The sequence below is a fragment of the Musa acuminata genome, chromosome BXJ2-10 (genome assembly GCF_036884655.1).
Source record: "Musa acuminata AAA Group cultivar baxijiao chromosome BXJ2-10, Cavendish_Baxijiao_AAA, whole genome shotgun sequence".
Taxonomy (NCBI): domain Eukaryota; kingdom Viridiplantae; phylum Streptophyta; class Magnoliopsida; order Zingiberales; family Musaceae; genus Musa; species Musa acuminata.
Genome location: NC_088347.1, coordinates 29,963,501 through 29,987,789, shown reverse-complemented (window position 1 = coordinate 29,987,789; position 24,289 = coordinate 29,963,501). Strand labels below are relative to the sequence as shown.

Here is a 24,289-nt window from a genome sequence, read left to right as displayed (position 1 = left end):
CTCGGTCCTCATACACTGACAGCCATGCAACAAAACATTCATAGGTCATGAAGTTGATTATGATTACGATAACAAGGACAAAGGAGTAACACATAATTAATGCCCAGGAGATGACCAAAATGCTCTACACAAGAACCAAAAAAGAAGAAGGCCACTCCTGACGTCGTCGAGGTTTCAAAGTTTTGAGCATATAGATAATGGAAGAGCTCCTTAGACAAACCATGCCCAAAAAAGGATGTCCATGCACAATATATTCTGGTCCTGCTGCAATTCTGTGAGCCCTTGCTATTACTAATTTAGTTGTCATCTCCGTCGCCTTCTTCGTCTCCCCCTGATTCATCCTCGTCGTCGAAGTCGGTCCCTTTCTGGCACATTGATCAACAGTCGGTGGTTTAGTGGTTAACAAAAAATATATATGTATATGTACAGCATTAGCAAATGAGTAATGACACCTGTCAATTACAAACAAAATCTACACAAGCAAAAGAAAGAGGATATGATCTTGATTGCTTAATCATGTGGTCAGATGCCCATGATCTTAACCAGAAACAAGGATTTAATAGTCAATTTTCCATGACAAGTTACTCGAAGAATTTCATTACAGGCTAAGTTATCTTATAGATGCCCTAAATCCATACCTGGTCCTTGTACCCGCAAGCCAACTTGTCAGCTTCATTTAGTCAGGTTTTTAACAGTAGGTTTAACTCAAAGACTAAAACTAGGAAGAGAACACCACTAAACATTCACCACTCACCAGCACCATTAGGGTTAATAAATAGCAACAAATAACAAAATTTACCATCATGAAACTACTTGAAAACCAAAAACTCAAGCAAAATGGCTCCTCTCAACTAGTTAGTGTAAATGTAGATAACCGGAACTAACAACCACGAAGCTCACAAAAGAAACCAAATTGCAATGACAAATATATCACAACTTTAGACCGCAATAACTGAGGAAAAGGAATGCTGTGAAAGAAGATGTTATTAATAGGAAAGAAGATGTTGCGATGAGATGGGAGAAATATTTCATATTAAAGATGCAGACATTTCGCAGCTGAATAGCACGCCTGCATCTCTTGAATGTGGTGGGAAAAAAATCAAAGGACTTCTGAGAATGATAAAGATAGGCATTCAAACATATCTTTGTCATCTGAAAAAGAACATAGGTATTTCCCCATCCTAAGACCAAAAGTACCTGCTTGAAAACATACCATTTTTATAGATCTTATACATGTCTCCACCAATCATGAGTTACTCAGTAGGAAAAGGACATTACTCAGTAGGAAAAAGGACATTGCATTAAATGACAACTGTGAAGAAGAAATTGCAAACTTCTATAAAGCATATTTCTGCAATTTTTATATTTCATTAATAGACCTTCTATTTATCTGACTCTAGTGAGAGCTAATTGTGTTCTAAATTAAAAAAACTGTTGCAATTAGCAAATTGTTTTGTTCTTATATTTCTACTGGCAATGTAAGTAATAGGCATCATTTTCTTTTGCCTCAGATATTAACCAGCAGTACTTGAAAGTGACATAATTGAGAAGTCAATAGGTTGCGCAGCATTGCATCAACGACATCTTTCTTCCTTCAGCATCATGTGAGGTAAGGTAATGCAATTCTTTTCAAAGCATTTCATATATCTGACTCAGAATTACATAGCTTAATGGGATGTACTTTTCAGAGTTTTTCTTAAAACTGACTAAAAAAGATGGCTTCATTGAAGTTGGACAACTATTGTGTTGAGACATGAGAGGCTTGATGCTGGGATTCTGGACTGCTCACAGCAAGAAGAGAGAGAGAGAGAGAGAGAGAGAGAGAGAGAGAGAGACCTCGTCATCATCTTCATCACCATCAAAATCTTCCTCATCGGCTTCCTGCATCACCAAGGACAAAATAGCAGCTCAGTTTTGTTGTCACATTGTTAAGCAAAAGGCATACTATGAATGTAAAGAGTGTATATTATAATGTAAAAGAACATAATTCAAAAACAAGACTGACATTGTTGAAGTATTTCAGAGGATTGGGCCACAGATCTTCTTTTATTATTTCAGCCACCTGAATATAAACAGGTTACAGAACATTTCCATTCATGTGAAAGAAGTGTCATGCATGCACACAGACACATGCACACAGAGAAAAGAGAGAGGAGATAGAGGTCAATTGACAAATTAAAAAACAAGTGCTATCACTTAAATAAGCAATTATCAGCACAATGCCATTAGGCATCATAAAGAACCAAATCATTGTTTGTTAGCCGGCTTATCAGAGATAATGAGACAATCCTTTTCATTCAACATAAGCAAATGATTAAGAATCTATCAAACTGGATCTTTACAAGAACTCACCTCATCAGAAAACCCTTCTGTGAGATTTTTCTGTTGAGTTTCACTGAACCAGGAAAAAAAGCTGCTGTACAAGATTGGAGAGAGTCCAAATTAGGATAAATAAGCAAATCCTTGTTATAAGCTAATAACTGACAATAGCATAGAGCAATAATCAAATAAACCCAAATGGATAATTATCCTCACATGTTGATGCAATGGAAACAAGATCATAGAAGAATAAATAAATAAATCGAAGCAAACCATTATCATAAGCACATGCTTTACAAATTAGTTCTTCAAATGACTGATACCAAGTACATCAGCTGGTCAATAATAATGCAATCATGCATGACCCTCTTTGGTATTTGTGGAATAAAAAGATTGATTGTTATTCAAGGATAAATAATGCACATAGCACCAAATTTTATTTAAGAATTGCCTCTCGATAAAGAGTATCTCCGGAAAAATACAACGATAAGGAAAAATATTATTATAAATCAGGGTCCAAAGGAAATTCAATAATTTGTAATCGTGGCTGATAATTAATTTCAAATACCTCTTATCTGGGGAAAAAATCCAGATAAGAAATAATTGTTTCTTTTTTGGGTAAATTTTGAAATTATTACTCCCTCAACCAACCTACCTACAAATAATCTCTTGTTTCCTAACCACGACAAAAAAAAAAGAAGCTAAGAAAAAAAAATTTCCCCTGTTCAGAACCAACAAGAGTAGTTTACGTGTATCTGCTGGTAAAAATTATCATTACTGTGACTGAACTTTCCATACAATCCGATTGTAGCCCCAGAAAACAACTATTAAGTTAAAAAACCACATAAGATGGTTTATGATAAAATATAGTTGGAATCATTGAGTAGTTGAGTATTAGTTAAAGTTGGCTTTGCATGAAGTACATAGTCAATTTGGTTAATATGAATGTTTCATTGGGTTGTTGTGAAATTTATTAACTTATGACGGGCCATTTACTAATCCAAGTTGTATTGTATGGTGGCTAGATTACTAGTCATAAGTTCATTTTAGTGTAGCACAAAAATAATGCAGTAACAATCTACCATGACTTAGCCTTTCTTTATTTCAAAAACTACAACAACAACAACAAAACCGTAAGTCGCAACTATTTGAGGTTGATTATATGGATTGTTTGCCACTATTGAGATATGTAAAGAGCCATATATTTAGTTAAATTTAGGATAATTAAATCTTTATTTATAGTTTTTATTAAAATATTTTTAGGTCTTTCTCTACCTCTCCTCATACCATTAACATTAATTATTTCATCTCTTCTGACTACTACATCCAAAGGTCTCTTGAGCACATATTCATACAATTTTAAATGATTTTTTTCATCTTATCCTCCATCAAAACGATACATAATTGTTCATGAATAAAAATATTTATTTTCTTATCTTTCCTAGTAACTCTACATATCTATCTCAACATTCTCATCTCGACAACACAAACTTTTTATATATGTTTTTTTTCTTAATTTTCCAACACTCAGATCCATGAAGCATTGTTGATCTCACAACTATCTTATAAAATTTTTCTTTTAATCTAAAAAGTATTCGATGATCACACAAGACTCATAACACCCCTTGCCATTTTAGCCATTCAATTTTTACTCCATGAATAATATTTTCATCGATCTCTCCAGTTTATTTAATAATTGATCCAAGATACCTAAAGCTTTTACTTAAAGGAACTTCTTGTCCATCCAATTTAACTATATTCTCTTGTCTATTTCTAGATACTAAAATTACATTTTATATATTTAATTTTAGTCCTACTTAATCTAAAACCTTTAGTTTATAATGTTTGTCTTCATGGCTCAAGTTTATAATTAATTCTACCTAGGCTCTCATCAGTTAAGACAATATCATTAGCAAATGACATATACCAAGGAGATCTATCATGTAAGTGACTAATAAGTTCATGCATTATCAATGTGAAAAGGTAGAGACTTAATGCAGATGTTTAGTGCAATCCTATGCTAATAGGAAACTCACTAGACACATCCCCATCCTCTATAGTTCTAACACTAGCAGCTATATTATCATACATATTGTTTACTTCAAAAACTATTGTTTTCAAATTTCATCTTTGATTTCAATTTCATTTCTAACCCTCAATTTATGTTGGTGGTGGTGGCAACGATAGCAATGGTTATGACCACATCAATAGCAAGAAATGGTGATGTCAATGGTGGTGGTTATGTTGGCAGTGACCACAGTTAACGGTATGGTGGAGGCCTACGAGTTCATGGTGGTGGCAGCGTCAACACTGGAGGTAGAAATATAGTGGCCATGGAGGTGGCTGCTGCCCCAATAGTGTTGTATTATGGTATAGATAGCAATGCAGTAGCACAATAGTGGTAGTGGCAGTAGATAATCCTATAGTGATTGCTCCGGTGGTGCAACAATGGTGGTTGCAATGCAATGGTGGTAGCCTTTCAATAATGATTAAGTTGGCAAGGATGGTAAATGGGTCATGGTAGCAATAATAATTATAGTGGTAGAGGAGGTGATGACGATGGTGGAGGCACCGTCAATAACTATGTGATGGTAATGATGGTGGCAATAGCAACAATAATGACAACATCAACATTATTAAGTATAAGCCAAGACTTTGAAAAAAAAAGTAGTAGTTTTTCATTGCTGTGGTGCTAGAGACAGCAATCGCAGTAGCACAATAGTGGCAGTGGCAATAGATGGCGCTATCGTGATTGCTATGATGGTAAAGTAGCGGTGGTTGCATTGCAACGATTGGCTACCAGTGGTTACATTGCAATGGTGGTTGCCGGTGGTTGCACTGCAATGGTGGTAGTACTTCGATGATGATTAAGTGGCAACAACAATGGTGTGGTAGCGATAGTAGATATGTTGGTGATGGCGATTGGCAGTGATCATGATAGTGACAATAACAACAGTGGTAATGACATCAACATAATAAAGTATAATCCAAGTTTTTCAAAAATTAAAAATATTTTGGAAAGCCTATACAACACTGAAAACTAAAAAAATGTTTTCAAATGAAATACTTTCCTATCTTCAGTTAGTAAACACGTTGTAGTTTTTGTTTTTCTTAAAAAAATTTTCTGGAAACTGGAATATTATTTTATAAATGAACATGCTTGTAGTTTCTTTTCCTCTGTCAACTATAGTCCTAGTTTAGCAAAAGTTTGTATGGTTGCTCTACACAAGGAGTAGCCATTTTATAGTATCCATCAGATTGCAAACAGTTCACTTTTTGACTGAGAAAACATTGGCTACCTTCTTCTCTTTCCAATGTTTTTTATAACTATTTTCTCAGGTCCATTCTCATTTTCTCTTCCCAATTCCACGAATACCCTGTTGTGCTCTCAAAATATCATTTAATCATTGGTTTCTTTCCATTAGAAGGCAAACAAAATTTTCATCCGCTGAGCAATTGTTTCAGTTCAGTCATTGAATATCACACTAATCTGACTCAATCATATTTTAGAAGCAAATCACAGACATGGGATCTCCAGATCAGCACATCAAGGCCTGTGAAACATCAGAATCTTCTAGGCTAGCAGACTTATTTACTATTTTGCTCTAAACTCCAAGCTGAAGTGTACCAAATTTGATAAAAAAATCAATATATGCGCATATATATCTAAAGATCAAGCAACTTTATAAAGCACTGCCTCATATATTCATATGAATCATGTCAAAATTAGGATTCCAAATTCCAAAATAAGTCCTCAATTACTTGAGGGACCTTCATCTCCTCGGCATAAAGGAGGTTGAAAAAAATATTAAAAATCACTAAAACAACTGAAATTCATTTGTCTCAACGATGTTGCAGGGAAATTCACATCAAAGTTTTATTTTTGAATAAAAAATAAAATTGCTTTCCAGTGAACTTGATTTGTTTGTTGCTTGATCTTGTAAGTTACCATGTTCAGGTATTAAATGTATAGTACATTAGTGATTGCTAACAATAAAAAGGTGTAAAAAGAATTCTGTATCTAACGCTTAGCATATAGGACGAGCAAGAAATGTTCACACTGAATAAGCAATAAATAGGATTCTACATGTGTTCCAACTTTCGACTGCTACAATCAAATAATAAAAGAACATCATCAATTTACGTGTACTAAGAAATAATGCAAATCAAAGAAAATTAAATAGTAAAAAAAATATCTCTTTGTTCTTCTCTCATCATATATGTAGTCTATATGCAAGCTGCATATCATTCTACAAGCACAAGTTTTGTGCAAATATATTGACTATATGGTTTATCAATCTATGAAGTTCAGATGTGTTACAAGCAGCAATTTCAATAGACGCTCGGGTGCTCGGGCAAGACGAGGTGAGGCCTGAGCGCCTTGCTTCATGTCCAGGCGCCTCGCTTCAAAGAGGCATCGCTCGAGCCCAGGCACCGAGTGCATCGGGCGAGCGCCTGGGTTAAACCAGGCGACTGGACCAATGTTTTACGTCTGGTTCAGTCTTCGGTGCTTTAGCTGGTTCAATCGAACCAATTAAAGCACCGATATTAGCCTCCCAGCATCCCTCTCGTGACTTCCCCAACCCTAACCCTACTCGCGATTCTGCCAATGACATTTCCTCTTTGCTGCCACTGCCTCTCTTCGCTGTCGCCGCTCTCCGCTGCTGCTGCCACTGTCGCTGCTTGCTGTTGCTGTTGCTACTCACCGCTCACACTCCTGTTGCTGTTACTGCTTCTCTCAATCAGCAGTCTCAGTCTTACTCTTACACTACACCCCCGCTACCGCTACTCGCCACTATCGTCGCTGCCGCTAGCGCTACTCGCCGCTAATGTTACTCTTACTCCTTCTTCTCACATCGACTCGATAATATACTATTAACAGTATATTAACAGTATACTATTAACAATATACTAGTAACAATATTTTTTATTTATTTATTAGATTAATAATATATTATTTTGATTTTAATACTACTAATTTTTATTTATTTGAAATTATTGTTATTGTTTTGAATTTTGAGATTTTTGTTAATGTGATATTGTGATTCTGCAAGATTTGTTCATTTAATATCATATTTATATTTAAATAATTATATTTATTAATTATATTATATATTTTTATATTTTAGCGTCTCACTTCGCTCGGGCGAGCACCTAACGCCTCAGGCGTTTTTGGACCTTGGCGCCTAAGGCTTTTTAAATCACTGGCTACAAGTAGAAATTCAAATACAACAAAGAGGCACTAAAATAAAGTTCCGAAAAGAATTATAAATATATGCAAGAATTGAGCCTGAGAAAGAGTAAGGCATACAAACAATCACCCATGAATAATGTTCTCTAAGAGGTGCAGTTAATTGCATGCCAAGTATCTGAGTAAAGAAAACTTGGCAACCAAACCACAATAACAGATTACTTGATATATGATAATTACAAGATCATTACATGGCAAAGGATTAAGATACAAGGTATGGCAGCACAAAAACTAACCTTTCTTCCGCTAAGGGTCTCTTACCCCCTTCCTTTTCATGGGCAACACCATTGGCAACATTCTTCATATAAAATGAGTAAAGAAATGTAAGATACATAAAATGGAAATAGTAAGCTAAAAAGGTAGTTCAAAATAATTCTGAAAAGTCCATACCATTCCCTCTTTCCACTTTATTGTTGTGCCAGTTATGTTAGTTGTTCCTTCATCATAAAAGGAATATGTCTTTGTCAAGCTTGCATCCTCAAAATATGGGTTTGGGGAGAAATTCTGGACGCATACAAAAACACACAATGCTGAGAATGATAATACAAGATGAACTCAATTGTTAGGCATAGAACATATAGCTCAGCAAAGAGAAAAGTTAACTCACAAAGGTAACGGAGTAGCCCGACTTCACATCTTTAGAGTCTTCCACATCTAAGGACACTAAGTACTTGAAGATCTGCAAGATGCTACAGAACTTGTCAAAAAACATTGAAAAACTACCAACAGAAAAGTGGTAAATTCAGAAATATGTACAAAAACTTTTATATGAATTCTTCTGCCAAGTTTAACTATTATGTTGCACAAACACCAGACCTTTTGGTCTTCCTCACTTAGAAGATCACCAAGAACTGGATGGCTCAGAAACTGCAGACACAAATAACTCAAGAAAGTTAATTCAAAAAGGCAACCTTTCAGTTTCCAACATATCTGAAAGTTAAGAAAACATGTAAGTTCATAACATACTGCAGTTAGCCAGAAATCTGGAATAGATTGAATAATCTCATTCCGCCTCTTGTAGATAGGTCTGCGTATCTCATTATATTTCTGTTCCACCTCCAAGACCTTGTCACTTGCCTCCTCGTTCACCTATACAACATAAATATGCTAAGATATGAGAAAGAAAAGAAATCAAGAATGCACCAGAAGAACTGATAAACTATAAAAGATACAGACTCTTGGGGAAAGATCTCTGATGTTAAGGTATTGTACTGACTTGGCCTTAATATAAAGAAATTGAGAACTATTATACCACATACTGCTCCAAAAATGCTTGAAACAACAAGCATTTTTTTGCAATTTTATCCAGATATTATATAATGGTTTTCATATAGACTGCACTGGCAACAGCTTGAATGAACCAGAAAAAAAATACAAATATTTGACAGCAGCTAATATGCAAAAAGCAGGATATAAATTTTCACAATTTGAAGGTTCTAACAGGAGATATATAATTGTTGAGATCCTTCTTTCGTCTGTCATATTACATGAACAAAGATAGATTCTGACCTCCAATCTAAATTGCACTGTCATCTGAATAAACAAACAGCAAACTTAAATGTTTGAACATAAAATACTCAAAACAACGATGTAATCTGAACTTGCATTAAAAAAATGAAAATTTAAACAAATTTCATGTTGTTGAGAGTCTTGAGACACGATGCGACAAAATGAGAAATAAAAAAAAATAGAACTTCCCAATAATGAACTACGATTTCCAAGATTTCCAACAAAATTACGCTGACACCAGAGAGTTAAGCGCAAAGCGATTCAATCATTGTACTAGAATGATGCCCACAACTAAGCAATCAAGGATACAACACCGAGTCGCAATCTGATGCCTCACGATGAAGAAAAATAAACGAAAAAAAGATATTACAGAGCCCATTACCTTCTCGATCTCATCTTGGATCTCCTGGAGCTTCTCAATGGAGAGCACGAGCTCGCCGTCGATGGGATCGGAGGCCTCCTCCTCCACCTTCGACTTCTTCCCCTTGTCCGCCACCATCTTCGCCGCTCACAAAATCCCCGACACCCAAAACCCTAACCCTAATTCCAAAAGCGACGAAGACGTACCGACAGCGAGAGAGGCGGACAGAGGGGGAGGGTTTTAGCCACCGCCGGTGATTAAACCTAAAGCGAAACCGGCCATGTGGCTTCTTTCTAAAGGCTGACATCTCGTCACCTCCCGTGGAATCACCGCCGTGCTATCTATGACATCTCGTCACCTTCTGTGGAGTCACCGCCGTGCTATCTATGCAGATGGCGGATGATCAAAAGTTAGAATTTTACGAGGTGACGTTACGGCAAGTGAAGTTTCGGAGATCACAACGGGTGCGGATGTTAGACAGTTCACCCGATCCGTTTCCGAAGTTGGCAGGCCTAACGATCGGTCTTATCGGCCGTTCGATCAATGACTACCATTCCCGATGGACGGCAGAGATGCCTTTTGGTGAAACGTACTCGCACTTGGAATCTCCGAACTCACAGGGCCCCACTGCATGAGATGAGGGATAAGAATGCGCTCGGAGAAACTCCCAAGATCCATACCCGAAATGCTTTGCCACCCCAAGTGGCTTCAGGTCTGTGGGGGCCTCTATAAGATATCGGCGCGTAGACTCGATAGGTTTCAAATTCCCCACCTCCCTTTTTTTTTTGCCCTTTCAATGAGTTAGCTGTTTGCTGTCTTGAAAATAGAGAATTATATATATTATAGTACAAATGTTATTAATATGAAATTACTGTGAGACAATAGAACATGTATATATAATTCTACCATAAGAGAAATGATAGATGGAAAATTCTGATGATGAGATTTCTACACTTAGTTTCCACTGATATTACCTTGTGACAATTCTGCTCCATAATTTCTTCCATATTTCTGATACTCCATGCAGTCACTGTCAATAGAGGAACATTGGGTTTCTGAAAAATGGAAAGCAATCTTATTGATGACATCAAAAAAGAAAATACAGCTATCCAATAAGTAGGAAGCAGTTTGGTGTATTCTCCAGTTGCCATCTACAGACGAACCCTAGAGATCCACAAATCACAAGCATTGCCAGAAGCCGAAAGCCAGTAGGTTCCTCTAAACATTGCAAGTAAACTTGTCACCTATCTTAACTAGAGATATGACCAAAAGGAGACGCTAGCAGCTGTCAATGGTAATTTTGATGTTACAACATATATATATATATATATATATATATATATATATATATATATATATATATATATATATATATATATATATAGAAAATAAGTTAAAGATAAGGATGATGAAGGAAATTCTATGAATAGGAATTTCCACTATAGGCCTATAAGCAAAAAAACATGGTTTCAACTCCAGTCAAGGAGTTCTTCCTTGATCTTTAAGTCGGTTGTCGAAAGCAGGGAGCTGACTTCATGGTAGATTGCCCCAGTATAAGCTATTTCGAGGAACAGAGGTATGCGGAAATGCTGCTGACTTCCACAATGTCATTCTTTTTCTTTCTTGCTTGTGCTTCCGCCAACCCAGTACTGTTTTACAGCAACCAATATCTTCTCGGGAATGAGGGGGCCATCTTCGTGATCCACCAGCTTAGTGTCCCATCTCATGCCACTAACGGTCTTCTTTACCCTCAACAGGACATCAACGTCATCACGGAAAATGACTGCACCCTCTGGACGCAAAATTCGGTCCATCTCTAGAAGAATGTCTTCCATTTTGCATCTGTCATTGCGCATAAACATATAAGACATACCAGTAGATTGATGCACAGCAAGCAACTGTGATATATAAACTTAGTTTTGGCTCATTGATACACCCAGCTGTGTGTTTGTGTAAATCATCAAGTGATTACATGGTGAATAAAAACCTTACTAAGCCTACTTGTTCTTTGTAAATTATCATATGATTACATAGTAAAAAGAAACCTTACTAAGCTTACTTGTTCTCGTACAAGCTGAAAACACCATTGGCATGTATGAGATCATACGTCCTTGGGTAAGTCGAAAAAGCTTCACACCTACATCAAGTAGAAAAAGTTCAATATTGAAGACAGAACACTTCATGATAGGGGTCAAGGAATAAATTGCTAAATAAAGAAGAAAGAACTTAGGAAAGATAATTAAATAATGCTCAAGATAATTAAATAATTGGAGATGAAAGGGCATGCTTTGAATAGGCACATTTAATATAAGCACCATACATTCCCAAAGATACATGTTAAACAGTTAAAGGACTTCTAGATCTCCAGTCCACCAAGGAAACGTGCAGTTGCCTTGAATTATATTTATCTAAGCATAAAGTTGATTTCTGCTGGTGAAAAGAAACATCGATCATGACTTGGATGATAAGAGTAATGTTGTAACAGCCAACAAGAAGAAGGTACAATATTCGACCTAAGTTCAGCTAACAATTCAAAATATTAGGATGACTTTAGGTAAACATGTGATAAATCAATGAAACAAGCAAGCATGAGAAACAAAACCAATATTGCAAAATTAGCTACTTGACTGTAAGTCATCAATAAGGATATAAAGTTTTTGGATAGTTGTGGAGCCATAAATGGTATATGCATAAATTTCTCAGTTCAAGTTGACAGCAATAATAAATTTCTCAGTCTTGTTTCTTTAAGCATTCAAATCCCCAATAAGAAAGCATTAAGCAAATACATACCAGTCATGGTATATGCCGATTAACCCACGTTCATATATAACACCTAATGTGGATATATCAGCAATTGTAGGAACAACATTCATCACCCATAATTTTGGAGACTCAATTGCTGCTGCAAAGCTACCCAATCCTGCATTCATATCCATTATGTTGCGGTACCTTCCAGTGTCAAGTAACTTGTTGATTTTCTTATAAGCTTTAACATGCTTTTGCCACTGTTTGATGTCTTCTTGATAAGAATTGACTGAGATGTCTGGTACAGAACCACTGGCTATTCTAGGTGGAATAGCATTTAACCTCTCAGGGAAAGGCTTCAATTCACCTCCAGCAGACTCTTCCGGACTATTAACCTCAGGATATTGATTTATGCAAGGTTCCATCTTCTTGTACCTAAGATTATCAAACTGTGGTGAGACTACAGGAGGAATAAACACATATATAGACAAATAAAGTCAACTTGAAGAAACATCATAATATCTTGAAAATTTACAATCCCATTTCACTGGAGCTGCAAACATAAATGCATTTACTCTTTAAGACCAATCCCCTTAGACTAAAAGAGAAGCTACACAAAACTAATTAAAAACAAAACTTTGGTTTGCGGACTGGTATATTGGATGGTTGAGAAACAATCTATACAAAAAAGTTAGCGTAACTTGGATAGAAATATTACGACCAAAGTTACAAGAATAAAAAAAAAAAATCATCCAATAACAATTAGTGGCCACCATGATAAAGGATAAAATGTGACATACCGTCTACAATTATATGAATATGCTCATAGGAGACTTACAAATGCTGGAGTTTGATGATCTCTTAGAATTACTAGTACAAGAACGGATAAAGAGAGACCTAAAAAGACTAATACTAAAAATAACAAAAGGAGACTTAAATTTTCTTGATTTAATTATTTATTGCATTACCTATAGCTAAAAGATGGGAAAAAAATCCATGAAATACCCCAGATAGTTGGAACATTATGGCTTATTTTCGTTGTTGCAACCCTTGAGAGCAGTCTTTATATCAAGAAACGTAATACACAGAGTGAGATGTCTTTTATGGCTTCATTTATGGGGATCTAAAGTTTAAACTATTACTCTTTACACAAAATAAATGAACTAAAAGCCCATTTGGCATATGGTTCACATTTGACAACATGAACAGAAATTAAGAAGATTCATTTTCATATCCATGTCTAGCTGAAGTTAGACTGTTCACATTACTAACAAGAGGAGCAAAAGGGAAAAAAAAAAAAAAAGAGGATAAAATGTACAAACAATTCAAGTGTTCGTATATAAAATATTGCTATTATAGTAATTTTACTTGTAGCTCCTAACCAGCTTACTGAGGAGATCAAAATACAAGTTTCAGAGGAAATCACCACTTCTATAAAATCCCTTCATAACTGCAGCCAACCCAAAACTTCAAGATCTGCATTTATCGTACAATTGCAATAGTGAGAGAAGAAACAAAACTTACCAGACATCATCTGGATTTGCGGATTCACATATATTTATGCGGGTTTCATCTTGCCTTCTTGGGCACAATTCGGCATTTATTCTCTTCCTCCAAATGGCAATTTCAGCCTTCTCAGAAACCTTTTCCCAGCAAAGAAGTTCAGCAATTTCCTCAATCTTCCTTTGTTCCTCCTTCAAATCCTCTTTGGTACGCTGCCATGCCTGATAGTTATTCTTCCAGTTGATTGGAGGGCCTGAAAGTACCCAATAACCGCCTGGCCTGAGTACTCGATCCACCTCCATCATGTAAATTCCATCTGAAGAAAGAAAATACAGAAAGAAAAACATGTGAGAAACGTGACAGAATCAAACAGACAATGGAGCTTCCGCGAAGAACAAACAAATGAACTAGATAAATAGAAAGAAGGAAGACTACTACATATTAGCTCTCACCATTTGCACCCCATGGAATCAAGCATCTTGAACAATGAGCCATATCAAAGGATCTAGATGAGTATGGAAGCTTTATTGATCCAAGAACGCCAATAACAGCAGGAACTCCACGTTCTAGTGCAAACTGCACCTGTGCCTCATGAGAGTCTCTTGGTGCAAATGACATGGCTAATACATTCTTTTTCAACAAATATGCACCCCAACTTGCCACCTATTATTAATGAATAACAAAGTCACCATTATAGCAATGGCTAAAATTTCAAAATTACATGTCTTAAGGAACAAATTATTTTATCAAGACAAAATGACAAAGATAAGCCGAGAGCAGAAATGTAAAGATAGATGATGCATACCCCACAACCAGTGTCTAGTGCAGTTCGGACAGTCCCATTATCAATTGGAATAACAGAGGCAAGTTGGTCAATATATTTATCTGCACCCTGAGGGAACTGCGTCCCTCCACCAGGAAATCTGAATACATTGCCCTCATATTGAACCCAGTTCTGAACAGCCTTCTCAACTGTCAAGCTCTTGTAAGGGACATTGGCATAGGGAACATAATCACGGCTCTTAGGCCAGGGAAAAGGTGCCGCATACCCCTTAGGTGCTGGTATAAGACAATACAATTTCTCCTCATCGGGTGGGCAATGCCTCTCTCTGTAAATCATGTTCTCTCGAGGAAAGGTCATTGCCCGCCCTTGGTCCTGGCAAGGAGTGTAATCGGTATATGTGTCACCACATGGCTTGAATGTTTTGGCTTCTGAATCGCCAATATCCTTCAGGCTGCCTGATCCACCATGGTGGGTCTCAAAATTTAGATTGGGTGAGTTTGTGCACTCTGTCTGCTTAGTAACCTGTAGTGCAATACTGTCACCCTTGCCAAAGCCACTCTTCTGCCATGCACCCAAAATATAGAAGAAGCAGCAGAGACCAACCACAATAATTATGGATAATGAGCTTCTAGTCCTTCCCTCGCCTGAATTCGACTTTATGGCCATGGTGTTTCCCCGAGAGATGTCCTAAGAATTAATCAAATCCCAGCAGAAAAATCAACTCCAATTAAGTTCTTTACCAGAAATATAGACAGATCCAGATCACAGCAAAAAATATGTATTAATTCCCAGAAGAAAAAAAAACAAGTAAAAAAAATGTGTTGTTTGTTTGAGCTAAGAAAATCAAATTATTATCAAGGAAGAGCTAACATCATACTAATGGCACTTGAACTCTCTAGATTAACATATAACTAGCAACTAGTATCTGAAATCCTGCATCTCAAAATGCGTCTTTTCTCTACTAATAGTGACTCATTTCGCTAAATATTATCCTTTTTACTGAAAGAGCAAAGGCACATACATATCCCGAACGGGAACCATCAGCTCAAAAAGCATAAACAAGATTCTACATCTTAAAAGAGAATCCATATTTAAGATGGCTCATTTAAGGCAAAATCTCAAAACTTAGCAACTTCCAAGCAATCCAAGCGCTAAGGTAGTGTTGCTCTTAAAGTGATTCTGGAATTCCAGATCACTACAAACCCGCTAGTTACCACCTTTCTCCCCAACTAAGCCACACCAAATCTCTCTCCTGAACTGCTCAAATCGATGGATAAAAGGAAAACAGAACAACTCAGGAAAAAGTAACACAAACTGGAGGAGGCTGAGATGAACATGCAGGTGGAGATTGCACCGTCGTCTTACCGGTTCAAAGGGCAACAAAAGAAGAGGATCTGGGATCGGCCGAGAGAGAGGGAGGGAGGGAGAGCCCTAAAAAGCCTCCTTATCCGCCACCATTTCCTCGACCGAAACGGACTGCGGGATTCGAACAATTCCGCTTCTTGGAGTCGAGTTTCGACCACTGAGGACGATTAAATGCCCCATCCATGCCCATGTCGCCGACATGCGTCGTCGTCCTCGGTCAGCCTTTGGATGCGCCCTTTCCCCGCTGTCTCCCACTGCATCACCTCTACGTCCGCAGAGAAACTTTATGCGAATGATCGATCACCGTGATCAACCAGATAACGACCACGAGATTAAAAATGGACGGCGGATCGACGTCCGTGTAGTTTTATTTATGCGATCGTACGTGGGGACGGTGTGCACAATAAGATCTTTGCGCGTGCTTTATTTGGTAACGAAGCATGCTAGTCCGGTCACGGAGTGGGGTTGCAGCGCCTGTGTCGGATCAGCTGTTTCGGTTCAGAGACGGTAGGAGTTTCGATCGGGTGATCCGGCAATAGAACATCGAAACGTCTTGCTCTATGCTGTTTAGTGTCCGATGTGAAACAGTTCATCCAGGGAAAAGTGTATCCGAGGGGATTCCCTGCCTTTCTGGCGTGATCGGATACAGGTTTCTGAGCAAAGAATAGGATGAAAATCCAACCATTACCTGCCACGTAGGAAGTCTGAGGCCTCCCAACCGTACGATTTACCGTGGGAAACGCGCCCACGCAGGATGTTGTTCGTTGGGGGATTAGCTGATCCCTTCCGCCACGAGTGAACCGGACGGAACCGATCGTTCCGCGACGCGTGGTGCTTCACTACCCGTGGGCAACGGATTGCGCAGGGGATGGAGGTCGAGTTACCGGCGGTGAAGGCAACGAACTGGTGGGAGTGCACCCACTATGGTGGACTCCCCACCGCCACCACCACCGCCACTACGACCATCGACGTATTCAATGAGTTATCACACTGAGCACTAAATGCGTGTGGATCTGATGTCGGTTCGTCCCCACTACTGTTTCTCTCCATGAACAGTAACATGAATCAAAACCAAGGTCAAATCCTACGTACAAGAAACTGGAGAGGCAAATGCAGAACCTCTGTACAACACAATCTCATACGTCAAGACCAGAAGAGGAGACAAGACAAGCAGCGGAAGAGGATGAAGAGGAAAAGGTGGGCAGTGACAAAGTGTGTTCTTGCTTCACCAGTGAAGCTTCTTTGGATTCAGCTCTTTGTTGTGGATGGGATCCGGTCCTCTTCGCACTCTTCTTTTGCTCATCCGAGCGCCGACGAGCCGCTTCTTGGTGCCCCGGTCCGCGACGTGATGGCCTCTGGCCACCTGCGGCTTCTTGGCTGCTGTCCAACGCGGTGTGCCGAGTCCATAGACCAGCTCCGCTTCACTGGCCAGAAGGCCGATGTAAAGGAGGAGGAGGACGACGAAGAGCTTGCAGGTATAAGATGACATTGCTCGCGGAGGATCAGCAATGGCAACAACGAAGTGACTCCGTTGCTTTCCTGTTCTTATCTTCTCTCTCTCACTCTCTCTCCATGGCTTATCACTGTTTGGATTTGGTTATAAAGGGAAAAAGCTCGGCCTCTCAGGGGTCCCAGAACACAGGGGAAAGAAATCCACAGATCCACCTCGATCATACTGCAGCAGTCCAATAAGGCTGGTTTAGAAGCTTCTGATATGACTGATGGAGAGGTGGAATGTTGGCCTTGGGAAGCTGCCTTGCTTTATTCCATTCTGCAATCTTCTTCCACTTTAACAGCTTCCCTTAACAATTAAAGAAAGCTCACTGCACTCTGTTTGAGATCACATCTCTCTATGTGAATTCTCTCCTTTCTGAATCTACATGCCAAGCAGCACAATTGCATGCAGTGGGCGGGATCTGAAGCACCACTCATGAACTTGTAGAAAGGGAAATGAGTGGGAATTCATGGAGATTTTGGACTGGTCATGGTCCAAGCTACTAAGCAAGCCAAAGCTTGCCATGGATCTACTTTGTACTAAAGCAAAAGAGCAGCAACAGTGTCTTCGGCTTTATAAAGTGGTTTTCCTACTGCCTTAAGCCATATTTTCTACCACAAATCACATATCAACTGCATTTAGCAGGAGATTTGTCGTTGTTGAATTCAAAAAGGTGTCATGATAAGTTTTTGAGTGTTTTTATTTTTCTGAGGAATTGTTCTTGGAAATGATCTTCCATCAGCAAAAGATTTATAGCTCAGCAAGCAAATAGATACACGCCCATTTTCTTTTCACAGTCACCCTTTTGCACTGTTGGGATGTTCATCACAGGTGATCATTATAGGCATGCATGTGTTGATTATGCAGGGATCTGCTTTCTCAGACAATATGGTAGCAAGACAGATGGAGGGTTTCAAGCAAGAGGAGCCCACAGGGTAAAAAAAGAGCAAAGGAAAGAGAAGAAAAAAAGGGTGAATTGCCATGGTTTTTTAAGCTGAAAGTACTTATTAGTTGTACTACTCAAGAGCTAATTTAGAGAGTGATGTGACTCTTGATGCTTAGGACAAGGCTTGCATATGCTTGAAGACTAGTTTAGTGACATGGTGGCACACACCAGCTGCTCTTGATAAAATGTATGGCAACCAAAGTTAACATCTATAAATATCATGATGGAGATAAAAAGAACCAGTGAGAAGAGTAATCAGAAAAGGGTGAACCCAAAGTTTATCAGTTTGAGTGGAAGACTTAATAATCATTCTTCCACCATCATGATGTATACTGCGTTTTTGTAGTAAACAAGCTATTTTATCTCTTAACTAATATTTCTATCTAATTTGGAAAATTTTACAGCTCGTGAACACAGTGGATCAATCTAATCAGGGAAGAATATAGAGAAGATTTTAATCAGCTTGCATAGCAGAAACAGTCAAATGAATCTGACACAATGAGAGCATTCAAATCAAAATCGGTTAGCCTACAAAGAAAGGATTATTTTCATATTGAGAGATCCTTGGGTGAAAGATTCTTGTGCAGTTAATGCCTAACATTTGTAATCCAGTTTATGCGAGGTGTAATCTTGCAAAGATGGAGAAGATAAAAAGCCCAATGGAGTAAAAGAAGATAACCACAGCAAAGATTATGAACAAAGAACTGACGGCAAACATTTCGATGAATTCTTTGCGAGTAATATTGGCACTCCTACGAAATCATCACTACAAGGAACTTTTCGGTCACATGGCACCCATCTAGATTAATTCTTTGCAAGTAATACTGGAACTCTTTCCACCAAATCATCACTACAAGGAGCTTTTAGGTCACATCCAGCATGACAAGAGATACAAAATACAAACATTGTGGACCATGCAGGGCAACAGAACCTACCCCATCTGTCACCAATGTAGAGGTGGTCTGATAACCTGCAGTCACTTCTTTTCAGCACATGAAACAAAATCCAAACTCTATGGAAAGTAGAACAAAGATGTCCAGCAGTTCCCTTTGACCCCAACTAGCTCAGATGCTTCACTGCATAGTTGATGTTTAGAACATCAAATGGAGAGAAACTACTCCTGTGGTTCTTGCTGTGGAGTAGTAGGTGATTCAGGTGCAATTGTGAAATGCAGGCCCCTACCCTGTCCAGTTTGCAATATGAATGCCACTTCAGTTGCCGCTAACGCTGCTGCTTCCTGGTCCAAAACAAGAAATGGGTCAGACAAAACACAAGGATATACAATATAGGTACTAAATGATAAACAATCCCACATAGATATTGGACATACATTTTCTGAAGCATGTAAAGAAACTAGTACACCTTAGAGTAACAAAATAAAACCTTAATTTGCATTGGTATGATAATCATTTTTTGTGCTTTTGTTTGCCTCTGTAGCTATTAATCATTAGAACTCAAATTGTCATTCTAGTGCTAAGCCTAACATTGCCATGGTTCAATTCGTATAACCCATTCTTTTCATTATAATTGGTTATACAAATTGTATAGAAGTCAAGAGTAGTTGACTTTTCATTATAATGGGTTATACAATTTGTATAACCCATTCTAATGGCTTTTCATGAAGAGCACCAATATTATCTGGGCAAGAATACCTGGGACACAGCCTGACATGGCCAACAGTGCATCCCTGTGAAAAGACATGAAAAAGGAAAATAATGTGCTAAAACAGAAAACAGCAAGTATGAGGTATGCAAGTAATCAGCACAAGTTGATCTGGCAAACATGTCATGCCATGTCAGCAACCAGCACCATGTTTGGACAGGTAGACCAACCTGGATGGTTCAGAGTGCATAGTAAAGTCAACACTTAATTCAGAAACCTTAATATTTTGACAGCTTCAGTTGTGTCTGGAATCAAGTATTGCACCCTTTAAAAACCAAGTGAAACAAACCTAACAATAAGATGTAATAGGAACAAAAAAGAATCGAGATATGTACCCGAGATAGAACCAAAACATTATCGATCAACAAATACCTTTATCTTATTCAGCCACTTAAGTCATTCGGAACAAAAAGAGAAAAGAATATAATAAATAAACAATAAAATAGAAACAGCATATTAAGCAAACAAAAAGAGAATTTTGTTAAAACAAAATTATTGAAAACCAAAATTGATCAAGGTTGCATATTCGAGCAGTCTACATAAAGAAAGTGGAACAACAAAATATAGAAAGATAAAAATAATTATGCTTACATAATCTCTCAACATCTTCTGTGAAAGGTTGTAATGAAAATAATTTGATATCCAATAAGTTAATCAGAAAGAATGAATAAAACAGGAAGCAAAATATACTATAAGCAGATCAATGTCAATTTATCATAATCACCTATAAGTTTGAAGCTCTGAAACAATAGTTCAATTATACAAATAATGTTGAACTAGGTAAACGAAATTCAGCTAATCCAAAACTTAATTTAAGGCTTTTGATATGCAAAAAACTAATTTGCAACAAGAATAAGCAACCCATCGAAACAATAAACTGCATACATGAGAAGTAATTGATTGTATTTGCAACTTGTGAGGACTATGCAGCACTGAAGTGTTTTTATCATGGATAGCTACCGTTAAACATAAGGGCATATCTGTTTCAACAAAGTCAATGCTAAAGATATCATTTTAGTGGTATTGGATGATAGACATTGAACCTATTTTAAGCTGTCTCCAAACCTGCAACTACTACTCACCTACAAGCAACAGAAGTGTCAAACTCAAAATTGCATCAATGAATTACTGTGCTACTACAATGTCTGGATCATTCAAGACAATAAACAAATTCCATAAGAACAATCAATGATCTCACAGGATCTTCCAGTAGTATGCACGACAAAAGACGATGCAATAATGAGCAAAGGTTAGTTACTTTGGATAACAAAAACAAAAGCAAAAGCAAAATGCATAAATCTTGCCATTTTACCTGTCTTTGCCTTCGCCGCTGTAAAATACTTATAGCCCATGCCATAATGTAACATGGCAATAAAAATCCAGCAGCCCGTAGCAAAAACAGCTGTAATCATCCAGCAGAAATCAAAATGGCTTCAACTGATTAAACCATGGCAAACAAAGAACAACAACAAATGGGCATGAACTTCAAGGAAAAAACAAACCATCCCACACTTACAGAAAATATAGTTGAAGCATCATCTTCGTCATCACCATTCGTTATGGCCAATGCATGCCTCAGTAGAAGAAGAGCCATTAACTAAAATAAGCAGGATAAAACCTAATCAATATAGATGTCTCAAAACAAAATTAGTAAACTCTGTCATAAGAATTAGTCAGACAATACTGCAATATACAGTTTCCTTGTACAGTCAAGTGAAACCACTTTGTGATACTTATGTCCATCTTCCCAGAGTTATGTAATATAATAAAGATACCAAATACAAAACATGATTATAATTACAGATCAAATACTCAAATATAGCATGCATAAGCCACTTTCTCCCTCCTCACTAAAATTAAGGGGAAAAAAGGAACAACAACAACTGACCAGAATTGCCGGTATACTCTCGGAAAAGAACATAAGGACTACGAGCCTTTATTTCTCACTTGAGATTCCCCAATTCTTATTTCATAAGACCAGCCACATAGTCTTGACTAAGCATTAGTGTTTCATTCTCTATAGTCTATGCTATGAAATTGGTTGATTCCAACTACGGTATAAGAACTTACTATAAGAGCTGCAGAGCGGAAAAATGCAGCACCACTAGCATTTGTTGCAGCATATTCATCATACTCAGCTTCAAGCAAATGGCGCTGAGCTGCTGCCATAGCGAGAAGCCTCGGGTCATGTAGATCCAAAGGGGTGCCTGTGATGGTCCAGCCTCCACTGAGTATGAAGCAAAAGGATAATCAGATGAATCCAAATAACAGCATACACAATAGATGAAAAATATGAGACATGCTGGTGGTGGCACGTCAATTGAGAAAACTAAAAACAAACAAACAAGACATAACTAAGAACTTACCTTATGTCAATGGTAGTCTCTTCTGGATTAACCCGTGGTGGCACAGTGTATCCAGGCTTGTATGACTGCATGTAGTGGAGGAATTTCCAGATTAAGATCTAGTAGCAAATATTATGAATCCTAACTTTCCCAGTATATATAAACTTGCTCAGAAAACCAAATGCAAAGTAATCCTTAAAGCAGGCTACAGAAATCAGATACATGTAAGATGCTACCGTTCACAAAATTAAAGACACACAACACAACTCCTTTCTTTTCGATGGTAAAGAGAGCAGAGCACATGGAACCATGTATAGAGGACCACAAAATGATAAGCAAAAGAAAAGACAGCAAACTTTCATAAGAAAACATACAATGCGGCACTACAAAGAAAATCAAAACAGAAAACTTTCATCAGCAAATGGAAAAATATTCAACCCACCTCATGGCAGATCTCACAAATTATATCTCCTTTCTCATTACACCAGCGTTGCACACATGTCCTATGTGCATACTGCAGATGGCCGAAAGATGCAAGATTAACTCCACTAGCACACGAATCATATATAACGAAAAGGCCAGAATAAAAAAGCAGTCGGAGGATTTAAAAGGCGAGCTGCTGAGGGAAGAAAGCTAAAATGTTGACCTTCAGACTACCGCTACAAGCACATGGTGTCTCAAGATTTTTGATCTGATCCTCTTCCTGGCATATGCGACATTCTACTGTCTGAATGAGCGGCTCCCCTTCATCAGCCGCCTTGTGATCCTCCTTGTCCCTATCAAAGCCAGAAATCACCTGCGAAAAAGATGGAGCAGACGGATTCGACTCTGGATGCCCATTTTCTCTTGTCGCGTCAACAGTCTCGGGCTTTATGAGACGATCCAGCTGAACTACTACATGGTCTCCCATTGCGAATTCTTAACCACCGGGATAATGCAACAAGCCACGCTCAAAAGACTCCTTTTCTATAATTATGCAACATGATCGACACTCTGTTAATGTATATATAGCCGGATTGACCTTCCTGCACGAACATTTCAACACACGCACCGCGCTATAAGAAAAAGAAGCAATCAGCACCAAGGAAATAAGGAAATCTTCAAAATTAAGAACCTCGATTGTCTTCCAGCGAGACCTACAAAGTGCGAAGCCCTAAATTTCAACGAAGTCCGCGGAATCACAAAGAAAAAGCTACGTCACAACGACGGATCTCTCCCAAAGAAACCCTAAATGTTCCGGCATTTCAAGGAACAAACCTCGAATCTAATCAACAACTACAACAATAATCCATGGCAAAAGAGAGAACAAACAACCTAAAGGCTCAGAAAGATAACCTATTCGGCGATGGACACCAGAAAGATCGCGTTTTGGAGCCCAAGGAAGATCCACTCGCTCCAAAGAGGCCTCGTGAACAGCCAATTTCTACAAAAAGGAGACCAAATTGAAGGGTTTCTTCCAGGCAATCCATCAAAGGAGAAGGATCGACGAGAAAATAAACGATCGGACAAAAACATTCGAGAGCGGAAGGAAGGAGAGAGAGAGAGAGAGAGAGAGAGAGAGAAATGGCCCAAACCTGGAGACCTCGCCACGGGTTGCGACGACGAGGACGTCCATATTGTTATATGCTGCGGGTGGAGAACGCCGTGATGACGTGGACTTTAATGCCCCAGGGAGGAGCGGTCATCTCGTGCGTCCGTTACTTGACGGCCGTAAGTTTTCTATAGAAATCGCCTGTATAGACTATAACAGGAAACACATACATGTAGCCCTCAAGTAAACCCATTCATCCATGTCATCTGAATCTGTGGCAAAAAGACTGTGTTCTACATCTGAAGCCAAACAGGCGATCCACATCATGCTGGGGGCATTGCTCGCCGAACCACAATCAAAACCATCCCAACCGGAAACGGATCAAACCACTAAATAAAAAATTGGAGAAATAATATTAATTAATAGTCTAATTGCTTTAAAATATTGCTCATCTCGGGTTAATAATCGTCATT

The 24,289-nt window shown here is 38.2% G+C and overlaps 3 protein-coding genes across 11 annotated transcripts; all 3 read right to left on the bottom strand.

The window, feature by feature from the left end:
* Positions 1-41: 41 nt before the first annotated feature.
* Positions 42-9,687, bottom strand: LOC135625042 (NAP1-related protein 2-like). 4 transcript variants are annotated; one of them, XM_065129283.1, is made up of 10 exons: positions 9,462-9,685; positions 8,537-8,659; positions 8,387-8,437; positions 8,178-8,249; positions 7,961-8,074; positions 7,807-7,868; positions 2,353-2,413; positions 2,006-2,062; positions 1,837-1,881; positions 42-365 (listed from the first exon to the last, which is right to left on the bottom strand). In XM_065129283.1, the coding sequence occupies exons 1-10, from the start codon at positions 9,576-9,578 to the stop codon at positions 297-299; spliced, it is 771 nt and encodes a 256-aa protein (XP_064985355.1). In that variant the 5' UTR covers positions 9,579-9,685; the 3' UTR covers positions 42-296. The 4 variants fall into 4 exon arrangements, with proteins under 4 accessions (XP_064985355.1, XP_064985354.1, XP_064985356.1 ...); XM_065129282.1 differs by having other exon boundaries at positions 2,353-2,416; positions 9,462-9,684; XM_065129284.1 differs by lacking the exon at positions 2,006-2,062 and having other exon boundaries at positions 2,353-2,416; positions 9,462-9,687.
* An 805-nt stretch (positions 9,688-10,492) lies between these two features.
* LOC135625041 (probable methyltransferase PMT2) lies at positions 10,493-16,033 on the bottom strand. Its single transcript, XM_065129281.1, has 7 exons — positions 15,838-16,033; positions 14,494-15,159; positions 14,141-14,351; positions 13,710-14,004; positions 12,231-12,620; positions 11,500-11,577; positions 10,493-11,282 (listed from the first exon to the last, which is right to left on the bottom strand). Exons 2-7 carry the CDS (start codon positions 15,136-15,138, stop codon positions 11,048-11,050), a joined length of 1,854 nt encoding a protein of 617 aa, XP_064985353.1. The 5' UTR covers positions 15,139-15,159; positions 15,838-16,033; the 3' UTR covers positions 10,493-11,047.
* A 3,049-nt stretch (positions 16,034-19,082) lies between these two features.
* On the bottom strand, positions 19,083-23,877 carry LOC103968613 (uncharacterized). Of its 6 annotated transcripts, none has more exons than XM_009381883.3 (9): positions 23,860-23,877; positions 23,621-23,708; positions 22,932-23,340; positions 22,728-22,799; positions 22,307-22,371; positions 22,011-22,167; positions 21,457-21,537; positions 21,253-21,342; positions 19,083-19,515 (listed from the first exon to the last, which is right to left on the bottom strand). In XM_009381883.3, exons 3-9 carry the CDS (start codon positions 23,193-23,195, stop codon positions 19,393-19,395), a joined length of 852 nt encoding a protein of 283 aa, XP_009380158.2. In that variant the 5' UTR covers positions 23,196-23,340; positions 23,621-23,708; positions 23,860-23,877; the 3' UTR covers positions 19,083-19,392. The 6 variants fall into 6 exon arrangements, with proteins under 6 accessions (XP_009380158.2, XP_009380156.2, XP_009380161.2 ...); XM_009381881.3 differs by lacking the exon at positions 23,860-23,877 and adding an exon at positions 23,400-23,512 and having other exon boundaries at positions 22,932-23,310; positions 23,621-23,714; XM_009381886.3 differs by lacking the exon at positions 23,860-23,877 and adding an exon at positions 23,400-23,438 and having other exon boundaries at positions 22,932-23,310.
* Positions 23,878-24,289: the final 412 nt, after the last annotated feature.

What these genes read in the sequence shown, in the direction of transcription:
- LOC135625042 (XM_065129282.1), bottom strand. Translation starts at nt 9,578, where the DNA reads ATGGTGGCGGACAAGGGGAAGAAGTCGAAGGTGGAGGAGGAGGCCTCC. An exon ending in CGGGCTACTCCGTTACCTTT is followed by an intron (nt 8,075 to 8,177) that starts GTGAGTTAACTT and finishes GTATGCGTCCAG; the next exon opens with AATTTCTCCCCAAACCCATA. An exon ending in CTCTGAAATACTTCAACAAT is followed by an intron (nt 1,882 to 2,005) that starts GTCAGTCTTGTT and finishes TTGGTGATGCAG; the next exon opens with GAAGCCGATGAGGAAGATTT.
- LOC103968613 (XM_009381883.3), bottom strand. Translation starts at nt 23,195, where the DNA reads ATGGGAGACCATGTAGTAGTTCAGCTGGATCGTCTCATAAAGCCCGAG. An exon ending in GAGACTACCATTGACATAAG is followed by an intron (nt 22,168 to 22,306) that starts GTAAGTTCTTAG and finishes CTTCATACTCAG; the next exon opens with TGGAGGCTGGACCATCACAG. An exon ending in ATGCTTCAACTATATTTTCT is followed by an intron (nt 21,343 to 21,456) that starts GTAAGTGTGGGA and finishes GGATGATTACAG; the next exon opens with CTGTTTTTGCTACGGGCTGC.
- LOC135625041 (XM_065129281.1), bottom strand. Translation starts at nt 15,138, where the DNA reads ATGGCCATAAAGTCGAATTCAGGCGAGGGAAGGACTAGAAGCTCATTA. An exon ending in GATTCCATGGGGTGCAAATG is followed by an intron (nt 14,005 to 14,140) that starts GTGAGAGCTAAT and finishes TTCTTTCTTCAG; the next exon opens with ATGGAATTTACATGATGGAG. An exon ending in ATCGGCATATACCATGACTG is followed by an intron (nt 11,578 to 12,230) that starts GTATGTATTTGC and finishes TACTTGATGTAG; the next exon opens with GTGTGAAGCTTTTTCGACTT.